The sequence below is a fragment of the Mandrillus leucophaeus genome, unplaced genomic scaffold, assembly GCF_000951045.1.
Source record: "Mandrillus leucophaeus isolate KB7577 unplaced genomic scaffold, Mleu.le_1.0 Scaffold860, whole genome shotgun sequence".
Taxonomy (NCBI): Eukaryota; Metazoa; Chordata; class Mammalia; order Primates; family Cercopithecidae; genus Mandrillus; species Mandrillus leucophaeus.
This window is the reverse complement of record NW_012109364.1, coordinates 134,553-148,796: the sequence shown is the minus strand read 5'-3', so window position 1 is coordinate 148,796 and position 14,244 is coordinate 134,553. Positions and strand designations below refer to the sequence as shown.

At 34.5% G+C, this 14,244-nt stretch overlaps 2 protein-coding genes across 4 annotated transcripts in view; one reads left to right on the top strand and one right to left on the bottom strand.

The window, feature by feature from the left end:
• CCDC39 (coiled-coil domain containing 39) overlaps positions 1-4,561 on the top strand; it is a 58,032-nt gene extending 53,471 nt beyond the window's left edge. The window contains exons 17-20 of the mRNA XM_011968855.1: positions 1,661-1,801; positions 1,932-2,111; positions 2,266-2,351; positions 3,545-4,561. Of these exons, the coding sequence (XP_011824245.1) occupies positions 1,661-1,801; positions 1,932-2,111; positions 2,266-2,351; positions 3,545-3,701 (564 nt within the window). The 3' untranslated portion in view covers positions 3,702-4,561. The remainder of the gene's footprint in view (positions 1-1,660; positions 1,802-1,931; positions 2,112-2,265; positions 2,352-3,544) is intronic.
• Positions 281-14,244, bottom strand: part of TTC14 (tetratricopeptide repeat domain 14) — a 19,573-nt gene continuing 5,609 nt past the window's right edge. Inside the window, exons 7-13 of one of the 3 annotated variants that reach the window (XM_011968857.1) lie at positions 12,358-12,429; positions 11,815-11,934; positions 11,584-11,706; positions 10,417-10,534; positions 9,372-9,481; positions 8,186-8,562; positions 281-1,223 (exon numbers count right to left, since the gene is read on the bottom strand). In XM_011968857.1, the coding sequence (XP_011824247.1) occupies positions 1,036-1,223; positions 8,186-8,562; positions 9,372-9,481; positions 10,417-10,534; positions 11,584-11,706; positions 11,815-11,934; positions 12,358-12,429 (1,108 nt within the window). In that variant the 3' untranslated portion in view covers positions 281-1,035. Of the gene's footprint in view, positions 1,224-7,078; positions 8,563-9,371; positions 9,482-9,907; positions 10,535-11,583; positions 11,707-11,814; positions 11,935-12,357; positions 12,430-14,244 lie in introns of those variants that run through there. The other 2 variants (XM_011968856.1, XR_001004732.1) reach the window with 2 other exon arrangements.

Here is a 14,244-nt window from a genome sequence, read left to right as displayed (position 1 = left end):
ATCCCAGTGCTAAGCCCTGACAATTACTTGTTATTAGTTGGTAGATAATGGTTATTATGATCTACCCATTAACCCTTTAATGAATTTTATTTTCTTAAAGATCACATTAAGATTGCTCCTTAAAACAAAAAAGTTTGAAAGAAAAAATAATAATATAGTAGAAAGTAGTTACTAAAGCAAATCACTGAAAGATAAAAGAATGTGCCTTGTAAGCAGGTGCTAAACATTGACTTTACTAATAAAGCTGAAGAAGAGATACTGTGAATCTTTGCAAATATCATGATTTCAGTTGTCTTGTTGTTTTATTTTTTCCAAAATACTATAAAAATACTTTCCAGTTAAATTACATACAAAATTTAATCCACAAAACCATTATACAGTCATGCACTGCAATGGGAATGCGTTCTGATGAATGCATCCTTGGGTGATTTTGTCACTGTGTGAACTTCGTTAAGAGTGTACTTACACAAACATAGATGGTATAGCCTATTGTTGCTAGACTGTAAGCTTGTAAAGTGTGTTACTGTACTGAGTACTACAGGCAACTGTAACACAATGGTACTTGTGTATCTAAACAAATCTAAACAGAGAAAAGGTACAATAAAAATATGGTATAATGGATTAAAAAAACAGTACACCTGTACAGGGCACTTACCATAAATGGAGCTTGCAGGACTGGGAGCTGCTCTGAGTGAGTCAGTGAGTGAGTGGTGAGAGAATGTGAAGACCTAATTGCTGTACACTACTGTAGACATGATACACCATGTACACTTAGGCTACAGTAAATTCATAAAATAATTTTAGTTCTCCAATAATAAACTGACCTTAGCTTACTAGAGCTTTTTAACTTTAAACATTTTTAATTTTGTAAAATTTTTTGACTCTTTTGTGGTAACACTTAGCTTAAGCACACATTGTTCAACTGCACAAAAATTTTCTTTATATCCTTATTCTCTAAGCATTTTTCTATTTTTTTTTTACTTTTTAATTTGTTTTGTTAAAAACTAAGACACATACACACACATAAACCTAAGCCTACCCGTGGTCAGGATCATCAATACTACTGTCTTCCACCTCCATATCTTGTCCCACTTGAAGGTCTTCAGGGTCAGTAACATGAATGGAGCTGTCATCTATGATAACAATGCCCTCTTCTGGAATACCTCCTGAAGGACCTGCCTGAGGCTGTTTTATAGTTAATTTTTTAAATAGATAGGAGTACACTGTAAAATAATGAAAGTATATTGTATAGTAAATACATAAATCAGTAATATGTTTTATTATCACTATCAAGTATTATGCACTGAACACAATTGTATGTGCTAGACTTTTATATGACTGGCAATGCAGGTTTGTTTACACCAGGCATCACCACAAACTCATGAGTAATGTATTGTGCCACAACATTACAACGTCGCTAGGTAACAGGAATTTTTCAGCTCCATTATAATCTTATGGGACCACCATCATATATGCAGTCCATCATTGACCGAGATGTCATTAAGAGATACATCACTGTACTTATTACTCACCAACAGAAATAATGTATATTATGTACAAAAATAAATGAATTAAAATTAAACAAATACTTGATAAATGACAAGTTATATAAAAGTCAATTTCTGATTCTAAAAAATACATGTTAATACTTTTTCTACAGAGCATGGAAAATACATTAAATGTTATAGAACATTTAGCAAATAATGTCAAAGAAAAGTTATCAGAGAAGCAGGCTTATTCATTTCAACTAAGTAAAGAAACGGAGGAGCAGAAGCCAAAATTAGAAAGAGTGACCAAGCAGGTACTGACATCTTTTAAAAACTGACCTTTCATATTTACATTTTTGAAGTCCCAAATCCTCCTTCATCTATTAAAAATATTAAATTCTGGAAAACAGGTTTATAGAATAATTGACTATTATTTACCAACAGTGTGCAAAACTCACAAAGGAAATCCGTCTTTTGAAAGACACAAAAGATGAAACACTGGAAGAACAAGACATCAGACTTCGTGAGGTCAAACAGTTTCACAAGGTTATTGATGAAATGTTAGTTGATATCATAGAAGAAAATGCTGAGATCCGTATTATCCTTCAAACATACTTTCAACAGGTAATACAGCACCTTCTATTAAATATATTTCTTAAACACTTCATGAAAATAAAAACTTTTATGACATTCATCATGAAGTGAAAGCTAATTAAAAATATTTCTCTTCTAAAAAACAGTAAGTAGTACTAATGATTGCTATTGAATATTCCTCCAGAGTGGGTTAGAACTACCTACGGCTAGTATTAAAGGCAGTCGTCAGAGTTCTAGATCTCCTTCACATACTTCACTACTATCAGCAAGGTAAGTGGAAGGTTAAAAAAAATCTGCTTAACTCTCACAGCTGTACACTAAGTGATCCCAGCCACTTCTACATTACCGCAGCTGTTGGACAGGCCCATGGACTCAAGGCCAGTGCTCTTTTCACCCTCAGACATCTCACTAGTCAGCATCAGATAGATTAGATGCAGAAACAGCCAAAAGAACAAGAATTTCCTTCTGACTTCTGCTGGTGTCACTATTTCTAGTATAGCCCAAGTGCTCTGTGACTATCAGTTATTTCAGTAGGATAAAACAGAAATAAATTTGGGGGCTACATCTAGCATTTGGGGGTGAACCCCAAGTTGGGGGAAATTTTTAAAAAACATATAAGGGCAGCTTAGATGTAAAGACATATAAAACACGATTTTTGTGATTAAAACCACATTGTGGTATTTTACATAATCAGGATTTGACTTTATGAAGCTTTATTTTGCTAAAAAGGAAACTTCTTTTTTCTTCTGCAGTTGTTATCCACAGTTCTATCACCAGATGCTTAAAGCAACATTCTTGTGCTTTGCTGACAAAAGTTTATTAATAATGATCCTGATTTTAGAATTCACAATCTCCTGCATTCAGCAGCTACTTATGAAATTACTATTCCTTAGTCCAGGTAAAAATTTCATGAAGAGGCCCCTAAAAAACAGTGTTTCATTTAAGTAAAAAAACTGTTTCTATATAATTGAACATCCCTGTACTTTCATAAAATACATATTTAAAACATTTCAGAATTATATAGCTAGTTGTTTTTCAAATGACCCCACCATTTTATTCATCAATATGCCTCTCACTCTTCTCTTCAGCTTAAATTACAAAAGGTATCATTTTATAATTTTTGCCAGCACCAAATCCTCTTGGCCCTCTTTCCTCTGTCTTGGAAACTTTCAATGCTTAATGATTCCAACTCTAAAAAACTGATTATAGTTCAAAGCATTTTTACCATGTAGGAACATACTTACTGAACTACTTTTCTACTGGTTTGAAACTCATGTATGTTCATCTTTCTTTTCCTCTTTAAACTTTTTATCTATTGATGGTCATTTAAAAACGTATTAACACTACTAATATGCACTTTTTTGATCTCTTTACTTATGGAATCATTATTTTGCCAATAATGATAGAGTCTATACTGAAATACAAACTTTGCATTAAATTTATAATTCTGGTTTTTCTTCTAGGTCATCTAGGAGTACAAGTACATCTACTTCTCAGTCTTCAGTTAAAGTACTGGAGCTTAACTTCCCAGCCTCCTCTTCACTAATAGGCAGCCCTTCTAGGCCAACTAGTGCTAGAAGTAGCTCTAGTAATGGTAAGAGCAAAAAGAGCAGCAAATAAACATTTTAATCTCTTCTGAAAAAGTTGTAAACACAAAAACAAAAGTATACTTTAAAATACAAAACGACCCAACACATTTTATCTAGTGGAAAGTGTAAAAACTTAGTGGTAAATGTAAAACTTGTTTAAAAAAAAAAGGAACGTTCTCATTTTCTCCATACTGAAGAAAAACATTAATAGCAGATTCTTGGCAAGGCTACATATTATACAAGCATAGAAAAAATGCTGTATTTCACTGTAATTTTGATGTTCGTAGTGTTAGAAAATAGTTTGCTTCATTATTTCACGAAACTACACTCATTTCTAATGTAACAATCTTTCAAGAAGAGATGTCTAAAAATTTACTGTACTATTATGAGCTTATTACAATGTGAAAATCTCAATTACCCTACAAGACACCAAAATTAGGTTTTCTTTATTCAAAGTAACTATTTCTCACACTTTTGGGGGAGGAAAATTGTTAAAGGCAGTTTCTTCTTTTGCTGTAATTTTTAACCAAAAAATAGCATCAACCCCCACACCCCCCCAAAAAACCAACTGATAAGAGAAACACTGTATATCAATTTTAAAATGCAGCTTAAATTTATAAAAATCACTTCTGACCTTGAAAGCAATCATACGCATTAAAGATTTGCCAACCAAGTATAAAGAATATAATTTTGAAATTTTCTTAATAAACAATTTAATGAAAGCTAGATAGGACATGATTTGCAATAGAAATTTCGTTTAGTTTGAGGTAGACTGCCAAATATAGTAGTTTTTCCAGTTAATACTTTATTATAACATGTGCCCAACACTTTGTACTCTTGGAATGGTGTGGAATATTAGAAAACTGGATTTTAAATAAATGTATTAGAATTTATGAATGTAAATGTTGTCTCCTTAAAACCTGGGGAAAAAATACTCATTACAACTGTCATTATTTTAGAACTGTTGTTTGTATTTCTTTCTGAAAAGCAGTAGTGGTAGTGAATAGTTCTCCTGATTATTTTTTGTTTTGTTTTAGAAATAGGAAAAGGCATAGCAAAGTCCAAAGAATAAGGTGGGCAGAAAAAAACACTAGGTAATAAAATTTCTGGCTAAACTACTGCTCTACTGCATGAGATTTATAAGACCTAAAAACTGATTAAAGTCACTTTGCTCATCAAAGTTCTTATTCTCAGCCCTATGCTAGTTTGGGAATTACTTAAAACTTGAATCTGGACACTTATCCTCATATCCAAAAGTCACGCTTCATTTGCTTATGGAGACCAAGATATGATCTTGAGAAAAATTACTGAAGATGTCGCTAGGGATTCTTGACAATGTAAATCCCCAGTAATTTTTGCTGTGATGAGCTTCCTTAGAAATTGGTTTGTCTACTCTGCTTAACATGGCAAAAACTGCAATTACTTTTGCACCTAGTAGCGTATAGGATAAGGTACTATTCTCTTACACTGAATGGGGTGTAATAGCCATTCAGACTGATGCGAGATATCTCATTTGGTTTTAACTTGCATTTCTCTAATTAGTGATGCTGAGCATTATTTTATATGCTTCTTGGCCATTTTTATGTCTTCTTTTGAAAAATACCTATTCATGTTTTCTGCTCACTTTTGGATAGGGTTTTTTGGTTGTTGAATTCCTTGTAAATTCTGGATGAGTCCCCTGCCTGATGCATAGTTTGCATATTTTGTCCCATTCTGCAGGTTGTCTGTTCACTTGTGTTCTTTTGCTGTGCAAGAACTTCGTAGGTTACTTAAGTCCCATTTTGTTTTTGTTGTGTTTAAGAAACCAGTCTGGCTGTCACCCAAGCTGGAGTGCAGTGGCACAATCAGAGCTCACTGCAGCCTTGAACTCCTGGGCTCAAGCGATCCTCCCGCATAGCTGGGACTATAGGCATGCACCACCACACCCAACTTATTTGTAAATTTTTTGTAGAGATGGAGTCATGCTGCGTTGCCCAGGCCAGTCTCAAACTTCTAGCCTCCAGCAGTCCTCCTCCCTCAGCCTCAAGTGCTGGGATTACAGGCATGAGTCACTGTACTCAGCCCCTCTTGGTTGCACTTTTGAGGTCTGAATCATGAATGTGCCTATACCAATATTGGTAGGTTGGCAGGGGGTGAGGGATGAGAAATTATGAAATGGGTTTACAATGTACATCATTTGGGTGATGGTTACACTAGAAACCTAGACTTCACCACTATACGATATATCCATGTAACAAAAATGTACTTGTACCCCTTAAATTTATATGAATTAAGGAAAAAAAATGTTTTTAAATGTTGTGTTTAAAATTTTAGGCTGTACTAGGGATTCCAAAATGTCAAAGGCTATGCCAAGAGGTAGTTTTCACTCATTATAAACACCACACTGTAGGACACTGTGTAAAGATGATACTGGAGCTATTAATACATAGAATTAAGGACTCATTTAAGACGAATTTCTTAAAGAATCTTCTTCTTGGTGCAAAGACTAATGCTTTGAGTGACTAGCCGATTTCTACCGCCATTATCTATTGCTCTTGAGCAGGGTTTCTTTTCACTGTTCCATTTGCAAAACAAATTTCAGATTTCTCACTAGGCTCTCATCACTGGAGTTTGGTAGACACAAATAATACACACTCAGTACTTAAGGCCTAGACATTTTACTGTTGGCAAGAACTGCAAGACAGAACAAGGAATAAGTCTCTGCTTCCTCTATTATTCTCCCTCACTTAGACCTCTGCAGATACCCAGCTACCCATCCACTTATCTAGTGTCACTGTGACAGTATCTAAAACTCATTATAATTTACAGCCTTGAGAATCTTAAACTGCAAAGACTCCAATGACATCATAAACCCAGTACTTATGATTCCTATCTCTATCTCCCAAAGAATATACTACCCTATTTTCACAATTTCGGGAGGATCTTTATAATCCAAGTCTCTTTGTTCGTCAGCTGTAGCTGCTGGAATTTATTCTGAGTAAAACCAGGCTCTAGTTTGTCTATTTATTTATTCAGACTCTGAGAAAGGGGTCATCAGAGAAGCATCACGGCACAGGAGGCGGTAAGGAGAAATGCAGGTCAGATTTAAAAACATGCCTAATGCCCTCTGGACTGAACATCTGCAGTACGAGGACAGTTTCCCAATTTTCTTTCACTACAAAAAAGCCAGATTTACAATGTGCTTGTCTGCTACTGCTATGTTTTTGCTAAAAGGATTCTTTTTCTTTTCTGATTTACCCTTGCGTGGAATACAGGCCTTAAGGGCCTTGCAAATATTTAAAGTTAAAAAGCGTTCTATGGCTATGCTAGCAATGAGGTAAAAAATAATAACGGAGAAATAAGCAAAATGGGCTTCTATTCAACTTTTATGATCTTATTCCTAAGGCACTTATGCTGGGTGGAAGCCAATGACTGTTCACAAACCACTTTTAATCAAATCAGGCTTTAGAGGAAAATTAAGACATATAATCTACCATCTAAAAATTAAAAAAAAATTGGGCAAAAAATGTAATATTTAAACTGATAAATATAAAAGTGTTCAAGAAACATTCGAACATATAATCTTTCAAAAGCTGACGATTTTTAATTTAACAGAAAAATCAATTTTTATAAAAATGATCCAAGTGTTCAATGCACAAATGTTTCTCTCAAACAGCAGGATAAGATGGACCCAGGAATTCTCATATACCGTAATCGAATGAAGAAACAGTACTTTCAGAGAATTATCTTTAAGTGAAGAAATTCAAATTGTCAGAGTAATATACTGTACATAAACATATACATAAAAACTCTAAAAACCAGGCTGTGACAAGGGACCTACAACTGAAACAAAATTTGAGAAAAGCTTAAAAGCATTTGTTTCCTGTAATCTCTACAAATAATTTTAGGAGCAGAGATTTCTGCACTGAACTGTTATGACTAAAACACCCAAAAACTTAATGGCATTTTGTGTAATGGTGCTGATATCCTTGGTGTATTAATTTTTTGACTTATTTCCTTTTTCTTTTTCAAATTCAGCTATCTGATTAAATATATTCAGTAAATTCTGAGGTAAATTTTTTTTAACACTGCTTTCTGAGTGTTCTTTGCTACTTAGTGCATCTTCTTCTGGAACCTCTGTTTTGATATCCTCCCCATTATTGTCCTCTCTTTCATATTCTCCTTGATTTGTATTTAATCGGTATCTTTGCTCATGTCTACTGAAATCACGTGATCCAGAGTGAGTATATTTTTTGTATTTCTCAACTGACTTCCACGAGTAGTCTGAGCTTGCTGGCGAGGTAGAATGCCTCACAGAACCTGGTTCCCACCTTCTATAGTGCTCTTTTCTTCCCTCTATATCCTTTTCAAATCTCCTATAACCATAAATCTTGTCCTCTGAATTCCTACAGAAGGAATCTGAGGAATTTCTTCTACTGGAAAAATGTCTCTCTGATTTATATGGCTTTTCTGTTTTGCTACTACCTGCTTGGGTTCTATAGCTATTATAAAAATCTCTTGGATCTTCAGACCTACCTCCAAAATCATCCGGTATTTCAAGTGAAGATGAAGAGAGAGGGCATCTATCTTTCTCTTTTATCTGTGTCTTTTCATACTGTAACCTATCCTGCTTCCCCAGTAGTTTCTCCACTTCTTGTTTATGGTTAAGAAAAGACGCTGAAGTATTAGCTGGAACTGGGTAGCACTCATCTTTCCTATTCTGATCTATCTGACTTGAGGATGCCCTAGATGAATGCCTTCTGGAACTGCGAGAAGACTCTGAACGGTTCCTCTTATGTTTCTTATGCCTTTTGTGACCAGAAGAGGAAGAGGATGATGATGAAGACACTGATTCATCAGCAGAAGAAACACTTGAAGAGGAAGAAGTTGATTTTCTTCTTTTCTTCTTTAGCCTAAAAAAAACAGTTAACCTGTCATATATGTACAAAAATGTTTCCAAATTATTCATAAAGATGTGGGCCCGATTTGTTTCCTTTCAAGATTTTATAAAAGCTGTGGTTCAGATAAATGATACAATAATCTCGGCTATTACAAGATCTGATTTTACTATTAAGCACTTTTGGGGGAAAAATGCTTGCAGACAGGTATCATTGTAAGCAAATCCATCATTTCTGAAAGACAGACTTTTTCAACACTACCTTAAAAACTTAAGACTACTGAACACATAAAGGAGAACTCAAGTTTTTTATTTGGCTACCTCTAGTTCATGGTTTCTTCACCTGATTACTGGTATATTCAGCCAAATAATTCTTTGTTGGGGGTGGGGGTGGGAGCTGACTTGTGCATTACAGAAAGTTTAATAGCATCCCTGACCATTATACACTAGATGCAGTAGCACCCTCAGTTATGGCAATCAAAAACGTCTCCAGATCTTGTCAAATGTCCCCGGGGGAATAAATCCCCCCCTAGTTCAGAACCACTGCTCTAGTTCTAAAACATTTCCTCCTAAAATATAATTAAAGTAACTTATTCTATATTTTAATTCTAAGATACATTTTTTTGGTAGAATTCTAGCCTCAAATTCCACTTCATCTCTTTAATAGGAAAATACATGGAACACATATTTGCTAAAGATTCTTAACAGTCATTGATTATCACTTGAAATACTTCTATATTTTTATTTACTTTACCTCCAGTATGGCACTTTGGGTTCAATTCAGTAGTTGCCTTAAGTTTAAAAATACTGAATATTATAGTTTACCTCTTCTCTTCTTTTAAGAGCTTACGCAACTTTTCTGCACTTGTTTCTATTTTCTTTGTTTTCTGCTTTTCTTCCTTTTCAGCTTGTTTTTCTCTTAATTCCAAAGATTTCTTTTAGAACCCAGATATCGAAAAAAACCACACGTTAAAAATAGCAGCATATATAAAACCCAGTATTCAAAAGACCACCCCCAGCCAGAAACCCAATTTAGTAAAACCAAATCACCATAGAGCCAGCATTAAACAATATTTTTTTAACATAAAAAAATTAGTCATACAGATGTTTGGCATTAGTCATTGAAATGGCCAGGACAGCATCGAGGACCATATTGCAGTTGGTATCCCATAAAAAAAGGGGAAGCCATTGCAGTGGTACCCATGACCCAGAGTGCAAGAAAGGTTAAAAAAAAAAAAGTACATAAAAATTATTTTTAAAAATTGAAAAATTTAAACAGGACACATTTTACAAACAAAATTCAAATAAAGACATTCCATTAAGGTGAATTGAAGGAGGAATCACCATGTTCAAATACAAACCATTTAAAAAAATAGCACAGCCCAGTTGGATGCATGATTACATAGGAAATCATTTTCCAGTTTGTGGATGGGGATGAGCAGCACCAGATGTCACAGACACAGCAGCAATGGTCCAATTCAGAAGAAAATGCATGAGAAAACATCATCATCAGTATTACAGGAAAAGACAATTTAAAATATGTCTCATAAAGGTTTTTATAATTAACTCAATTATAGTAGCAACAATGGTAATTTAAAAACCACCAGGTAAGCTCACTACAAAGACATTTCTCAAAACAACATACCAAATTTAGGTAATAGTTTTCTCATAGCTATTTTTACTTTCAATTACGGACAAATACAGAGGCACTACGAAGCAATGTCAAACCCAATTAGGAAGAACCGTACCTAAAAAGAAACTTTTCATAATGCCTTACTTAAGTAATCTAGAAGCTTCCCTTAGAAGAAAATTAAGTTTGGGCATTATTTCAAATATCACTAAATTTTTCTAAGAGGAAATAAGGAATCACCTGCATATATTTATGAAGTTTCTGCAAAGCATCCTCTGCATCTTTAAAAGTCTCATCCAAAGCCAAAGCTTTCTTATAGTAACTTTCAGCATTTAAAAACTTTTCTTCTTCTTCTAACCTAAATTTAAAAGAAAGATTTAGCTTTTTTGTAAAAACAACAAAACTATCCAAATATGCATACAGGTCAGAGGCTTATAAGAGAGAGCTTACTAGGGAAAAGCCACATTTAGTAAATTATTTTCCAAAATAAAATACCAAAATAATATGCTTTTTACTGTAATTTATTTCAAAGACCACATAACCAGAAATCCATTACTAGTAACTAATATCCAATATTGGCACATTTTGGCAGTAATACATGAAAACCCATGATAAATATGTGTCCACAAATTTAGTATAATCTTGAACTGTAGCACATAATTATAGCAGCAGGCTCCTTTTCCCTAGCAGTTTATGAAAAATTATCTATAGAAAATTTTGGAAATCTTTGGAAATACCAACATACACATATATCACAACGAGCCTGTAAATAGCATAATCATTAAATGAAGCTCACAAGTGTGGGTTGTGAAACACCAGAATGAGAAAGTTTAGACACAGAGCAGTCAAAGGACATTGCAAAGTGCTTTTGGTTCTTAGAAGGAAAAAGAAATTACTGTAAAACAAATACAAGGGGATCACTTTTGTGTCAGTAGACTGGATATGGGAAACAAAGGACAAGTCAAAGATGAGCAATATCTCTGGCTTAAGTAACTGCAAGGTATTGCTATTCACTCAGCTAAAAGATACCAATACAAGGCTATAAGACAACCACATACAAATAGGTACTAGTTATCTACCTAGTAAGAATGTAAAAAGTTGCTCCAATCATTAAATAGAAGTTCCTATGAATTATCAACGAATATTGCAAAATTTAACTAACTTGGAATTTGTGATCACGAACAGGAATGACTATACAAATAGTACAGCCATTAAACCAAAAAATCTGAGTATATTATCCAGGGAAGGAGTATTTGCCTAATCTCTTGTACTTTTCCATTTATTTATTGAAACCAAGAGTGTTCTAAATTAAGTGCTTAAGAAACTATTTCCTTATGTTAAGTTCAAAATTTTTTAATAGTTGGTTGAACATAAGACCTCTACTATTAAACAAAATCTGACACTTACTGTCCTCCTCTCTCTACAAGTGTCTGGCAGAGGTATTTTCTTGCATTTCTGTGAGTTGGACAGTTTTCTAATGCAAGCTCAAAATCTTCTATTGCTTTGTTCAAACTTCCTTTTGTCGCATATCTAGAGACATGAAACAAAATTAGAGGGCTGTATCTCACAAGCTCTTCATAAATCTTGTTTGCATTTACCTGGTAAACATTCCTTAAAATCCAAGTATGATTCACTTACAGTGCTCCACGAGCTACCAAAGCTTCCACGTTTTGTTTGTCTATTTCCAAAGCTTTATTGTATTCATTCATAGCATCCACATGGCGTCCAACTTTAAAATAATCAACTCCAATCTTCACACTAAGACAGACATTTGTAAAGCATCACGAACACTTCAAACGCTATCTAAATAAAATGTTAGCGTGACTAAGTTTTAAAAGCAAATGTCATCAAACTTGGCAAATATTTATTTTTCAGAATACTCACAATATACCTAAGGAGCATTCTTCTGCCTTTGGACATTTTCACAATAAATATTGGTGAAACCCAGATATCAATATACTAATTCCTTTTGAGAAAACAGAAATGCTGAATAAAACTTATCTGTTAAGTGGAAAACCTATTAAGTGTAAGACTACTTACATCTATAAAAGAAAAGCTCATGTCAAAAAGGCATCACTTTAATTCATCTCAAATTTGTCTTATTGATGACATAAGCATGCTTGCCTTGCCCTAAGCTTTTAGACTAGATATAATGCAACTGTTGAAAGACAGTCTTCATACCATTTTAAAGCCCAAGACGCAGATTGTTTTTTTCTCAATGCAGAAGCAAAATCATCTTCAGAGAAATTTTTGCTATTAAAGAAAATAAAAATTAAAAAGTTAAACCACAAATATTTTTTAAGTAACTATACTTAATTCTGCTTGACAGGCACTCAACACTGAAATTTGCATTCTATTTACATACCAAAATCTTTGAACTTTCGAAATGATTATTATTGTTAAACAGTATTTTTCTTGGCTGGGTGCAGTGGCTCATGCCTGTAATCCCAGCACTCTGGGAGGCCGAGGCGGGCAGATCATGAGGTCAGGAGATTGAGACCATCCTGGCTAACACGGTGAAACCCTGTCTCTACTAAAAATTAAAAAAAAAAATTAGCCAGGCATGGTGGCGGGCACCTGTAGTCCCAGCTACTCAGGAGGCTGAGGCAGGAGAATGGCGTGAACCCGGGAGGCAGAGCTTGCAGTGAGCCAAGATTGCGCCACTGCACTCCAGCCTGGGCGACACAGCAAGACTCCGTCTCAAAAAAAAAAAAAAAGAAACTCCACCTGTTAGCTGTCACTGCTCTTTCCCTCCTCCCAGCAGCTTCTGGCACCACTAATAATACCTTGTCTTTATGGATTTGCCTATGCTGGACATTTCACACAATTGGAATCACACATTATGTGTCCTTTTGTGTCTGGCTTCTTTCACTTAGCATAATATTTTCAAATTTCATTCATCTTGTATCATGAATTAGTACCTCATTCCTTTTTACGGCTGCATAATGTTTCACTATATGGATAAGCTGCATTTTGTTTATCTATTCATCAGCTGAAGGACATTTAGGTTGTTCCATGTTGGGACTGTTACGAATAATACTGCCATGACATTTGTGGGCAAGTTTTTGCATGAACATAATGTTTTCATTTCTTTTGGATATACTTAGGAGTGGAATTGCTGGGTCATTTGGTAACTCTATGCTTAACTTTTGGAGAAAATGCTAGTTTTCGAAGTGGCTGCATCATTTTACATTCCCACCAGCAATGTTAGGAGGGTTCCAATTTTTCCACATCCTCACCAACACTTGTTGTTGTTGTTTTGCTTACAGCCATCCTAGTAGGTGTGAAGTGGTATCTCCTTGTAGTTTTGATTTGCATTTTTTAAATGACTACTGATGTTGAGCATTTTCTCATGGGCTTATTGGTTAGCTATTCAACTTCTTTGGATAAATGTCTGTTCAAATCATTTGCCTATTTAAATATTGTGTCTTTTTTTGTGAAATCAAAGTTATTTTCATATTCTGAATACTAGATTCTTCACATATGTGATTTGCAAATATTTTCTCTCATTTTGGGGGTTGGGTTTATACTTTCTTATTTTTCTTTATAATGGCTTTATTGAAATATAATCCACATGCCATGCAATTCACTCATTAAAATGTAACAATTTGGTTGTTTTTAGTGTTTTCAGAGTTATACAACCATCACCATCATTTTCTTAATAGTGTCCTTTGAAGCACAGAAGTTATTAATTTTGATGAGGTCCAATTTACCAATTTTTCTCTGGTTGCTTGTGCTTTTGGTGTCGCATTCAAGAAACTACTGCCTAACCCAACAACATAAGGATTTACTCCTATGTTTTCTTCTAATAGTCTAGTTTTACCTCTTATATTTAGGTCTATGATCCATGTTGAGTTCAATTTTGCATATGGTGTGAGGTATGGATCCAACTTCATTCTTTTGCTTGTGAATATCTAGTTGTCTCAGAACCATTTGTTGAAAATATTATTTTCCCCATTGAATTATCTTGGCACCCTTATCAAAAATCAATGGCCTGACCAGGCGCAGTGGCTTATGCCTGTAATCCCAGCACTTTAGGAGGCCGAGGTGGGCAGATCATGAGGTCAG